General features: G+C 38.9%; 1 protein-coding gene across 1 annotated transcript in view; it reads right to left on the reverse strand.

Annotated features, from left to right (window-relative positions):
- The window catches only part of ST8SIA4 (ST8 alpha-N-acetyl-neuraminide alpha-2,8-sialyltransferase 4), a 55,798-nt gene that overhangs the window by 41,997 nt on the left and 1,290 nt on the right, over nucleotides 1-12,511 (reverse strand). Inside the window, exon 2 of the mRNA XM_030512138.1 lies at nucleotides 8,710-8,841. Coding sequence (XP_030367998.1) covers nucleotides 8,710-8,841 — 132 coding nt within the window. The remainder of the gene's footprint in view (nucleotides 1-8,709; nucleotides 8,842-12,511) is intronic.

Below are 12,511 nucleotides of genomic sequence, written 5' to 3' on the forward strand. Positions count from 1 at the left end.
TATCCTAATTAACTTGAAATAAGTACACCCACAGACTTTTGTATCAATTTAAGCAAAATCAGCTTCAAAACATGCTGCAAATTAAACTACTGCAGCTCAAGGTCCAGTCAAGCTGTTCGATGAACTCATAGAAACACTTATGAACTCTTTTCATTGCTTTAAATCAGGTTAGCCCACCTTTTACCCTTCTTCTCTGCAATTAACTATTAGCTGGGTTCAGACACAGACAAGATACAGGCTACCACAGGTCAAGAGAACTACAGTAATGAAACAGTTGTATAGCAGCCCACAGCAAGTAACAGATGAAGAATGTCTGCTTAAATGTCAGCTGAAAAAGTTAATGGTAATTGTACCTGCTTACAGGAGTGGGGGCAAGGGTCTAAAAAACCACACATTTTCAATACCTAAGTTGAAAAAAGACACTTTTAATGACCACAACTATGTAATGACTGATACCTGCACTGGCTATGTTGAGCAGTTTTCAGTACACACTTATACTTGCTGTTAAAAGCTGGAAAGGAATACAGGACAGGACTGCAGGAGCCACTGGTAGCTCAGGGTTGCAAATAAGCAAAGCCTTACAAGCTGGTGTCCATCCCTGCTCTGCAAAGCATGTTTGTTTGTGAAGACACATAAAGATCACGTGAACTGAAGCACATACTGAAGCAGACTACACTTAAGGAAGAGATGAGGAGTGCTGAGCTGGGGCAGGGTTCACTATGTGTTAATTCGAATAGAAACTTCTGCCTCTGCAACTCTAACAAGACAAGAAGAAAAACAAGAACTTTGTATTTTCCATAACTGTCAGCAGGTGAGGTGGAATTTAAAACAGAACAGACATTTTGTTGAGTAAGAGAACGCTACTTTTACGTAATAAGCTTTTAGAGCAGAACTTTCTTAGAGGAGATCAAAACAGGAAAAGATAACTAGAGATGCCACTAGCAGTTGCAACACCAACTCAGAGACATAAAGGGGAAATAATCCCTCACAAGTGAAAAAGGATGAACTATAGGAACACTATTCTCACCAGCCAACTCCTGTGTCACTGCCTCAAGAGGAAAGAATATGTCTGAACCTTGCAACCAGTGATACAAACTACTTACCCTGAAACTGATCTTATAAGCCACAGAGGAAGTGAAACATGATAAAAATATTTTTCAAGTGTTTCTTCTTGTTTATTAAACTTTGACAAAAAAAAAAAAAAAGGAAAGAGGAAAAAAAGAAGAGGCTGGCTGAGCCTGCCTGTTACAGTTGTCATGTATGAATGAAGCCGCTTCAGAGCAAAGGCAGCTTGTACTGAGGCATGACAGGGAGTAAGAATAATGGAGCAGGATAGACAGTGTTAAAATCCTGAGTGTCTAAAGCTTTTGGTAAGACCAGGCAAAAGGAAGATGAAGACTTCAGTTCAGTCTGTAAGTTGAAAGAATCTCCATGGGTTTGTTAAACTTCATTTTGTGGATACTCTGCAACAGATACAGAAATTACTACAAAATAGAAAAGAGCAAGAAGGAAGGAACTGGCCAGTCTAGAAGTATTACAAATTACTAAAATGATTCATTACCTAAGAACAGAGCTACAAGAGCTGTGGCAGTAAAGGACAAGATGAAGGCATCAAAAGTTATCAATAGCATCCACCGAACTACCCAGACTCACTTTACATGCACTCTGACTTGAGAAGGGGTGACCACAAACAAGACGCAAAAAGCCAAAGAAACCATGAAATATACAGAATCCTAGGGCTCTGCATAAAAAAAGTCACGTGATCACCAGAAGATTCACTTTGGTAATTTGAAGCACCCATTCCTGATACCTAGAATGAATGGTCCTAATACTGTTCCTGTTAGTAAACAAGTAGCAACATTTGTGCATGAATAGAGTATCTTGTGTATTATTTTAAAATGTAAGAGGAAGGCAGTGAAGTTATGCAAACAGTGTCAAGAAAATAAAAGTGCTTTGGCTTCCACTATTACTTTGGTTACTTACAGTAAAAGCTTAATTATCTATGTGCTCACACATGCTCATTTAAGTCCTCCAAAGGGTTTCAAGTGGACCTGAATTAATCCGCCACTTATTTAACAGAGCTGAAATTTCCAAATGTCTAAGGAATTTATTTCTCCATAAAATATTGAGACGGGCAAAAGTCACTGCATCTTAGTATCTTCTCATTTGTTTTCTTATCTGAAGTTGTCAGTAGCACATTCAATTAAATGTATGCATGGGTATTACAGTACACGTAAGAATCTTTGTATAAGAGATGTGAAATAATGCTAACATGATATTTTAATTGATTAATCTGATTGTATCCAGGTATCTTTTAATACTGAAAAATACACAATTAAGAATGCAGAGTTCATGTTATTAAGTTCCTCTGTGCTACTGACTAATGTGTACCACAGGGATAGTAGTACTTCCCATTTTCTTTTAAGTGCTGGGAAAAAAAAAAAATTACCAAGGGATATGACAAAAACTGAAAGCACATACATGAGTGCCTCAGTCAGTCTCGATGCTGGTTAATAATAAGAACTTGTTTAAACCTCTGTTCTGTCCCACAAAGAGCACTGGAAATAGCACAGGGTTATTCTGATTAAACAGGCCAGACAAAATAATTTAGAATAAGTGCTAATCCATATCTAGCTGCATACAAAATTCAAAAGTAAGCTCTGTTAGAAGAAAAAAACTAGCATGATTTTTAATAAACCTTGAAGCAAAGGTGTTCTGAAGCCTTAAGCTGAAATGTGTAAAGAAGCTGTTTTATTTCAGATGGTCTTCAAGCTTTGTTTTGATAAATAAAACTGTATTAAGGGTGTTGCCTGAACCCTCTGCAGTCAGGAGAGGCAGATGTGGCTCCCCCTTCTCTGAAGCCAAACAGATGTGTGCAACATGTTTATGTGACTCACAGAAACATGGTGTCACTATCTGTGGTTGACCTAAGGTTCTGCTTTGGTAACCAGAAACAGATGTTCATAATATTTAAATACTAACTACAACTCCCAGTTATCTGATAAGGTACATGTAACAGACAGCATTGCCTCTGAAAGCTTTCCAAATGTTGTAAATACGTATTGCTCTAGGGTAACATGGTGACATTCTTCTGTTTATGCGCATTTTTCTGGTTTTATTTTGTACTGTAGTCTTTGCACTACACAACTATTATATAAGGGCAAACTTTTCCTCACCTGCCTTAACCCTGTGTGCATTAAGGAAAGAAACTAAATCACTTAAATGTTTAACATTACAAACAAATGTATTATATTTAGACATCGTCAAGAACACTGAAATATGACCTCCAACACTTTCCCGGGGAAAATCATTCCTTTTGAGCAAGACAATGCCACATACCCTCACTGCTGGGGTATCTGGACTTGTCTCGACCCCAAACACGAGGAGTCACCCCTGAAGTGCATCCTCAGCACCCCAGAAGCTGGGCTAGCTCACAAGCAACCACATTATAAAAACAGAGAAGGACTAAGTGATTACTCAGACCACAGTCTGGCCCCACCGAGTATGTGCCTTTATCTTCACACACAGGCCGGGTTGGAAGGGGCTTCGAGAAATCTGGTCTAGTGGAAAGTGTCCCTGCCCATGGCAGGGGGTTGGAACTGGATGAGCTTTAAGGTCCCTTCCAACCCAAACCATTCTATGATTCTATGATATATCAACCCCAGCCTATGTCTACCTAATATATTCCTAACAACCTCCTGTGGTGGGGACTCAGCAAACTCCCCATGAACTCTATGTCAGTGCTTCCCTAGCCTTACCAGCAGACCAATATTGCTCATGCTAGCTCTGGTCTTTCCCACAGCAAATGAAGACTGTTCTTGTTCCTTATACCTTGCCTTTGGAGGACAGACTATTCCTTACTCTTGGCAGTACTCTTCATTTACCCGAGGCTAAGAAGCCATCCAATTTTATTCTTTTTCTTATTGGACAGGTCATGTGTTGTAGATCTCTGTCTCCTCTTGTTGCTCTCCTGCAGACTTCCTCTGACTGATTCACATAGGTCTTTAAACAACTTGATTTTTTAACTCTAGCAAGTCTAGACGCTGCTTTGCACTCCCCATCTGGAAGCTCTCACCTTTTGAAATCACCAAGAACTACAACCTTTTAGTAAAGGGTAAAGCACACTTTTAGCCAGCTAAATTAGTTTAATTAAAAAAAAAAAACAAAAGAAGAACAAACTGTGTGGTAACACAAGGTCACAGACTGCCCTTGTAGATGGCTGGCTTTAGTCTGACTGAAAGGGAGTTTTAAGAAAACCCCTTCAAGGGAAGCAGCATTTAGAATCATAGAATAGTTTGGGTTCGAAGAGGACTTAAAAGGTCACCTAGTCCAACCCCCAATTTGGATTGGTTAAAAACATGCCTAACTTCAACCAACTGTGGAAAGGTTCCTGGCACTCCCCAACCCATGGAGGACCCCACAAACATAAGTTCCCATTCCAGCCTTTCTCGCGTCCTTCACGGCACCCCACTCTCCCTTGACCAGAAAGGTCACAAGCTGAAGCAAGTACTAGCACAAAACTTCAGTGGGCAAGCAAAAGGAAAAGAGGGCTTTTAAACAGAGCGTGACTCAACTACTGCTTACCATATGAAGGCCAGCCATACCTCACCTTTTCATGAAGTTAAGCAATTTAGAGTCTAAAGAAAGGACTTAAAGGAGTTAATCACCCCAACTTGCAGTGAACACTGACTTTTCAATTGAGGAAAGGGTCTAAGGAGGCAAAAACCCCTTAAGGTTTATTATAACTAAACCAAACTAGAGAGGCCCAGTCTGCATGTCTTAAAGACAAAGAAACCCTGAAAGAAACAGCGCAAGTGGCCCCAAAGTGTTGTTTCAAAAGCTTCACAGCAATTGCACTGCTGCAATGCCACTTCAGTATTTACTGCTTATACTTGATGGAGTTATCATAGCTGGTTTATATTAACTTGAAAGATAAACAGTGATAATAATCTGAACCTTTCTAAGGAGGAAGTCGCACTTTTTTTATGATGCTGTTAACATCTTAAAGAAAGGAGTTCTCACACTTTTCTGACAGCGAATTTCCACCCATTGAATTCTCTGTTATACTGCAGAGAGATAAATGTGTCTTCAACACTTTTTTTTTTTTTGCCTTCCTGTAATTCAAAACCTTCATCTGCTTCTTCCAACATAAATGCCCACATTTAATCAAAAATAAGGAGAAGAAGAAAGTCACATACTGAAATGTCACAGATGTGCTAGCATCAGCCCTGTATGAAAGGCTTCCTCAGACAGGTTTGTAACATCTCAGCCAAATGTCTCCTTTCTGAGAGTACGGCCTTCAATACAACTGAAATTACCTGATTTCCATAACTGGAAGACCTTCACATTGCTACAGAAAGTAGAAAGGACTTAAGACACAAAACCTTGCAGGTAGCAGATTCTCTGTCTTCTTCATGACTGAAATCATTCAGGCAGAATGGGAGCCAAACAAGCAGTCTTCTTCCCTTAGGCACAGGAATTACTAATTTTTCTTTAAAGTTGTTGTCAAGCAGAATGTAAAATCAGTTGGAAAAATTACATGATCAATCATGACTGGCAAGGCAGCAAATTTGCGACAGTCTCAAGTAATTAATAACACCCATCATTTCCACCTCAATCACAGAAATTCTAGCTCTTTCTTCTAATGCCTGCTTAACATCCCCAAGAGGCTGCTGTCCTCCCAGAAGAGGTGCTACACTCCCTATACTGCCCCTTCTGGCTGCAAAGTCACAAATAACATCTTGTGACACCAGAAAACCAATGGAAGCTTTTCATTCCCCCCAAGGGGTCCTGATGAATCATAGAATCATAGAATAATTAGGGTTGGAAAGGACCTTAAGATCTAGTTCCAACCCCCCTGCCATGAAGAAGCTTTTCCACTCATTGACTCCTACCTGAGCCTGACCTTGTCAAGAATTCATAGGACTTTTGAGGCTGATAGACTGGTCACTAACCTGAACAAAAGGAAGATGGACAGAGATGATGCCCACGGTCAACAAAGCAAATAGCAAAGCATAATCCTGCTGCCAGCCAATGAGGTACAGACATAACATTGATCAATAGTCCTTGCACAAAGCAAAACTCACTATCAAATATCTTCTATGTTTTAAAATTGCTTATGTGGGTGTCAAACTGACTAAGACCCAAAACCAGCTGCCATTTATTGTAAGTTTTATGAAATGTCTTTATGCTGTACACTAATGGTTTCACAAATTATTTCTCCACTGCTAAGAACCAATATCTTTTTATACATTATTCAACAGGCGCTAGGTTTTTTTTGTTTCACTCTTACTGTTACTTACTGTTATCAACCTCACACCACAAGAACATCACTGTTCACATTAACAGTTGCAATAATAGAGTATGAATCATCTTCATGGTCTACACAGTGCATGTAATGTACTTTGGAGGGCTGAACAGTTAGTTTAACCATGAGAACACTCTAGGAGATTGCTAGACACAATTGAAGTTAGTCCTGATGATAGGTCCGTAAGTGTAAAAATATTTATGGCTAAGATGCTTCTTACTGTTGTGACAGGGAAGAAAGGTATATAGCAAACTGCCTGTAAAAGTGAAAGACTGCATATTGATTAGCCAACATCAGAGTGCAGCAATTATCATAGGGGACTGCTTTCTCAGGGAAAAGCATGCCAAACTTCCTTTTCTCACTGCTGAGTACCATAACTGAGTATGCTATGCACACCAGCAAAGAGGATTTCTGGAAAGAATATGACTGGTAGCAGTGATTCATTTCACACAGTTCATGTAAAATTCTGGCCCCAAGTCACACAATCTAAAATCTTGTACTGGTTCAGTGAAAACACCTGCTTTCTGCTCCAGTGTTCATGATGGTATAGTTATTTCATCTCAAAACAAGACTAGCAACATGGACATCTAAATAACCTCAGCATTATGCTCTCTTCTGTGCAGAAAAATCCTTATGCTGATAAAGTGAAGGCTTGACTGCTTAAACCAGTGTACAAGATAGATGTTTTATTTCATTGTTCTATGGAGACAAAAAAAACCAAAACAACCTTCACAGTACAATTTTGAAAAAATACTACATAATCACATCATCTGTTTAAGAACATGTTAGTAATTTATGAAATGAGAAAACTTTCCCCAATCCAACAATAAGGATAAAAATAGTTTTGAAACTCATTATTTTAGTAGATTGAGATGATACACATGTTGTAACAGGCTTAAAAAAATCTAAAGCATTCTCTACTGGTTTGCCTCTTTGTCTGAATGATGTATTTTGCTTTTGGAGCAGGTAAAAAATGAGCAAAACCCAAGCTTCATTTTCTCTCAATTATAATCAAGAAGTAATTGTAATATTTTCACTTGTTTGATGTTTGGCTTGAGCAGATCATGAATTTTCATTATTCTGAAATACGACACTTAATTTTTAAACAAAATGACTGAAAAGGGTTATTTGTCTCTATCTGTAGTCACTCAACGGCTTCCAAATCAATTTACTTCACAAGTAAATTCACAGCGTGCTATTTTCTCCTGTTTGTCAGAACCATAACCTATGATCTGGAATTTCAGTGGTATTATTCTGAACTTACTCTCTATTCCTCCAACTTAAACTGGCAGTTAAGTGCATACAAATTTTGAATACTGTTACTGATACAGAAAATCCGTTTATCTTGCCTGGACTACCTTGGAGCAGAACTTAGCCTTTATGGAACAACTGTACACTGGTCAAACAGGCTACATCAGAAGTGACGGTCCCGGAAGAAACACCATTCCTGAGTTGCATCTTAGGGTGACCATAAGGCCTTCACCAGTAAGAAACCCAGGTGCCTTGGGAGCAGTCAAGTGCCTGAGGACCCCTTAGTCTGTGATTTCTGCCAAAAATAGTTATTTTCTATCATTTTTCACAGAATGTGATGTTCCTGGCCCTTCACACTGCCAACCCATGCTCCGTACATTTCTCTCACTGGTCACCTTCCCAAATACGACAGGGAAAATACAATGACAATAAAAAACACTAGAGGCTGCTGCTTCTCAGGCCCCAAGGTGAGCAGACCCACTGCAACTACTAAGACACACCAGAACAATCACTCACGTTAACTCTGCTACCACTTTTTCCTGTTTCAGCATGAACTTAAGGCTGTTTTCACCCTCTCAGAATTTAGGAAAAAAACCTGCATAAGATACGGCTACTGTCAACATGTGAACTTATGACTTGGGCCAGCCACAGATAGGGTTGGATTCGCAGCACTTGATATCCTAGCTCTTGACTCCTTACGCTCCCTTTGTAGTTAAGGGAGAAAAATTGGTATGTTCTATTGGTACTTCCATCAATTGGTACTTCCATCTGTTCTATTGCAGACCTTTAGGATGAAAGGAAATCATGTCCTAAAAGTGCCAGATTCTCACGACTGACTGCAAGAGAGTTCTAGAGAGTTCTAGAGAACTCAAATGTGGGTTAATAATGCATAATATAGATACTGACTGCATGGGTCTGATTGACACAGCCAGATGAAAACATTTTATTTCTTCTTATGAAGGATGGCTTGACTTTGGAGTCTAATGTAGTTTATTTGCATTTAACACTGAGCTCTATATACAGTCATAAAACATCTACATGCAACCATAAATCAAATGACTGTTTTCCAGACCACAGGAATTATAGGCATTATGAAATGAAAAGGATTACAGATAATATGTAATGAACTGCTTTTTATTTAGAATGCTCACCTTATTTCCATGACCAAAGAAGAATTGATTTTCCAACCTTCTACAGCATGCTGGAAGATTGAGGAGCCACTCTTTCGAATTATCTTATCAGAGCTATTGATCATTGATCTACTCAAACTCAATTCACCATCTCTGCAATGCAATATAGAAAAGACACAATCACATCAAGGCTAACTCTAGCTTTAAGTAATTTATGTCACAAGCACCAGTGATACATACATTTATTCACAACAAAAAGAAGGAATTGTCTGTTTGCCAAAGCAAGCAAACTACACCTGTGAGAAATGTACGGGACATCTGTAACTAATACTTGAATATGTAATTTAAGAGCTTATTTTATAATGAAATAGGCATAACAATACACTCCAAATTGTGACCCTTGACCCAAACTTTACTATGTTTGTGACACAGATTCTGAACTTCCATGTCCCACATTTCCAGTACTAAACTAAGAATTAAGTGCTTACTTTCAAGCCTTTGACTAGCAATTGTTCATGTTCTATAATAATGGCCTAATAGACTCCTTTTCCCTCCCATTGATACTAAGAGACCTTCATGCACAGAAAACTGGAGTTTAGCAGCATACAAACTACAAAATTTCCTCAAGACTTCCTGAAACTTTCGCATGCATACATCTAAGCAACCTCAGTTGTCTTATCCTCTTCATCAATCCTAACAGAGTCATAAATTTTGGTAAGGTAAGCTTAAAAAAAATTAAAAAATACAGTAAGCTGTGGGTGATGATCACTGAACATGTGGTAAGATATCATTGTTTTAGCAGAGAAGCTCTAGCAACCCAAGCACAACTTAAGGTGTTAGGTCTAAAATCTGGGTTTAGCTCCATAGGTTTCTATTGTCTTCCATACCGTTCCCGCTTGGGTGCCAGAGCAACATTCAGCTGAGTTCAAGCATAGCTGTTGATTATTCTACCACACAGAACATCTTGTATTGGTTGTGCAAAAATATGTAGAACAGTAACATATGGAAATCTCTTTATCTGTTAAATATGTGTGCTCCAAAATACTGCCAGTAACAGTAACCTCATTTAGTTTGCATACAGAACTTTTGACCAGCCACTGAAACAACAAAATAGAAAAGATGGGAGTCTGTAAGCTTCCTAGGGAATCACTGACCCTAGTTTCCCTCTGGCTGTAAATTCTTAAAACAATTGGATCCTTGCCCTTAGAAAGAGCTACAGCAACATTACTGTTGTGTATACATACATATATACAAAAAGTATTAATATTTGCTAAATTATATAGCAAACTAAATTCAAGCTAACCTGAAATGGGACATTAATTAAGCTAAATTAACAAAACTGGTAATATGTAGTCATTTTCAAAAAGTGCTGTGATTGCAAAAGCCCTGTAACTAATAAACTAATATTCTAGACCTCATCAAAACCAACTCAGCATTACTAGCAACGCTCTCCCTCCCTCACCCCCTCTACACCAACACTCTGCAGCACTGACATTGCACAGACTCGTAGGTAAGACTGCCACCTACCGAAAAGCTTACAACTTCAAGTAACCGTGTAGATACAAGGCCTATATGTAAATCACCTAAATCACTAACTTGAGGACATGGGAGGATGCTGCATAAGTCCCTAAACTCAAAAACCAGAATGTAGGTAATACTTTTTGCTATTTTAAAATGTTTTATTCTTTAAGAAAATTCAATAATGGTCGTAAATATATTTACTACTCATATTTTCCTGCATAGATGCACAGAGTTTACGCATCTAAAGGGAGATTATCAAAATACTCCCAGGTAAAGTACTCAGTCTAGAAGCACTACAGAAATGTCTCCAGTTTATGCTGGGTTAAACAATATCCAGTAGGCACTTGAACAGTGACACAGCTGACAAAACAACAGAACATGTAGCCAACACCTAAAGTACCACAGCTTTTGAAATATGGTTGTCTTCCATATTCACAATTTACATCTGCAGTGACCTACAGAATGTGCAGTAAAACCACATTAAATTATGTTGTCAGGAACTAAAAGGAATTCCTAGGCACTTTGTGTTAAAGTTCTACAATGAACAAAAAGGTGTTCACTTACATGCTCCTCTCCCTTTTATTAGTATTGTTTTATTTAATTTTCACTTAAAGTAACATTAAATAAACTAACACATAAAAAACTAAATTTACTCCAGAAAATTCTTCTTTGTGTAAACAACTGTGAAATAAATTTGGGCTACTTTGTATCTTCTAGGATCACTGCAAATCCTCTCTGATGTAAATGAAAGACTGCCATAGTGTGACAGCAACTTGTGGCTGACAAGCGTCAACCTTCACTCGGAATTACATTGCCTCAGTGACCAATCAGACCAGTATAATAAGATCATATCACCTCCTAAAGACAGTTCATAACATACAAATAATTGTTTTCAAGCATATTCAATATCAGTAGAAGATCACACTGCACTCCACATAGTAAGCATGTTTCACTACTTCCTTAACCTTTAAAGAGACATTACTATCTAGAAGGGCATGCTTTCACAATTACTGTCCTAGCACACTTTGCTACGAGAACATAGTGCATACTTTGGAATTGCACATTGTCCATTTTCGAACACCTGGGATTCACCTGGGATTAGTGTCACTATAATAACTACCTCACACATTCACGGTTTTGCATTACTGGTACTTCTGGAAGTAAAAAATTCCACAGAAAACTGACTTTGCTTGCTCTTGTGGCCAGTCAAAAACAATTAAATGGCATGAACCCCTCCCTCAGGAGAAAGATAAGTGTAACATCTATAGTGACAACAGACACTAGTAATACATTTAAGGGTTTTTTTCCTACTTCATTCAGTAACAGATGGGATGACAAGCCGGGAAAAGAAACTATATTCCAGTATCTTTAGCCAAAGCACCAGACTGCACAAGAAGTCTCACCGATACAAAAGTAGAGATATCACTAAATGACCTGGCACAAGTACATTACAGCTATGTTTCAAAGTGTTGTTAAGGATATACATATTTACAACTAAATACACTTATTTTCTCTCATTTAATGTTAAATCATCAGTTAAGTACCTTTAAGATCCTGTAAAATAATGTATCATAAACTGAAGGAGGCTTTTCTGTTTTTGCAAATATATATGGATTCTACCTAGCAACTAATTTCTGAATCATTTTAGTAGCTACCTCTAGCCTGACAGGCAGGAGTACATATTAAGAAATATGGGTACCTTTAATGCTGAATCTCCCTTACACACTTATTTTCACATGTATTTTTGCACACCTATGACCCCAAAACTTCTGTACATCTCATACGTGTGCAAATACCACAGCATCGCGGCAGGAACTGGGCTTACACCCAGGCTGAGCAAGAAGGAGTTCTCAGTAAGTTGTGAACCAAGGGAAGCAAACATCACATCATTAACCATGCACACAGACAAGGTGAAGCCAGCCCCTGCTCCCTGCTTCGGGGAGGTGCCGAGGCCATTGCCGCGCAGCTGTGCCCAGCTGTGCCCTGCTGCCCGCACCCTGCTCCAGCAAGGGCTGTGGAAAAGAGATGCACTTTCTGCCTTTAATACTGGGAACCGCAGGGCACGAAGCAGGTTGTAACTGCCTCAGCTTTCTTCAGGCCCGTACACACACTTACAACCTCCTTATGCCTCCTCTTCAAATTAAGGCAGGGGCTTACACCAAGGACGAATCTTCCCCACAGTCGGTTTGCACAAACAAACAAAGTGTGAGCCCCTTCCCAGCGCTTGCTGATTTCGCTAAGCCACCGCGGAATTTACGCACCCCTCCTGTGAAAACAAAAGAAAATTACACCCCTCCACGGG

Source organism: Strigops habroptila, chromosome Z, assembly GCF_004027225.2.
Source record: "Strigops habroptila isolate Jane chromosome Z, bStrHab1.2.pri, whole genome shotgun sequence".
Classification (NCBI taxonomy): domain Eukaryota; kingdom Metazoa; phylum Chordata; class Aves; order Psittaciformes; family Psittacidae; genus Strigops; species Strigops habroptila.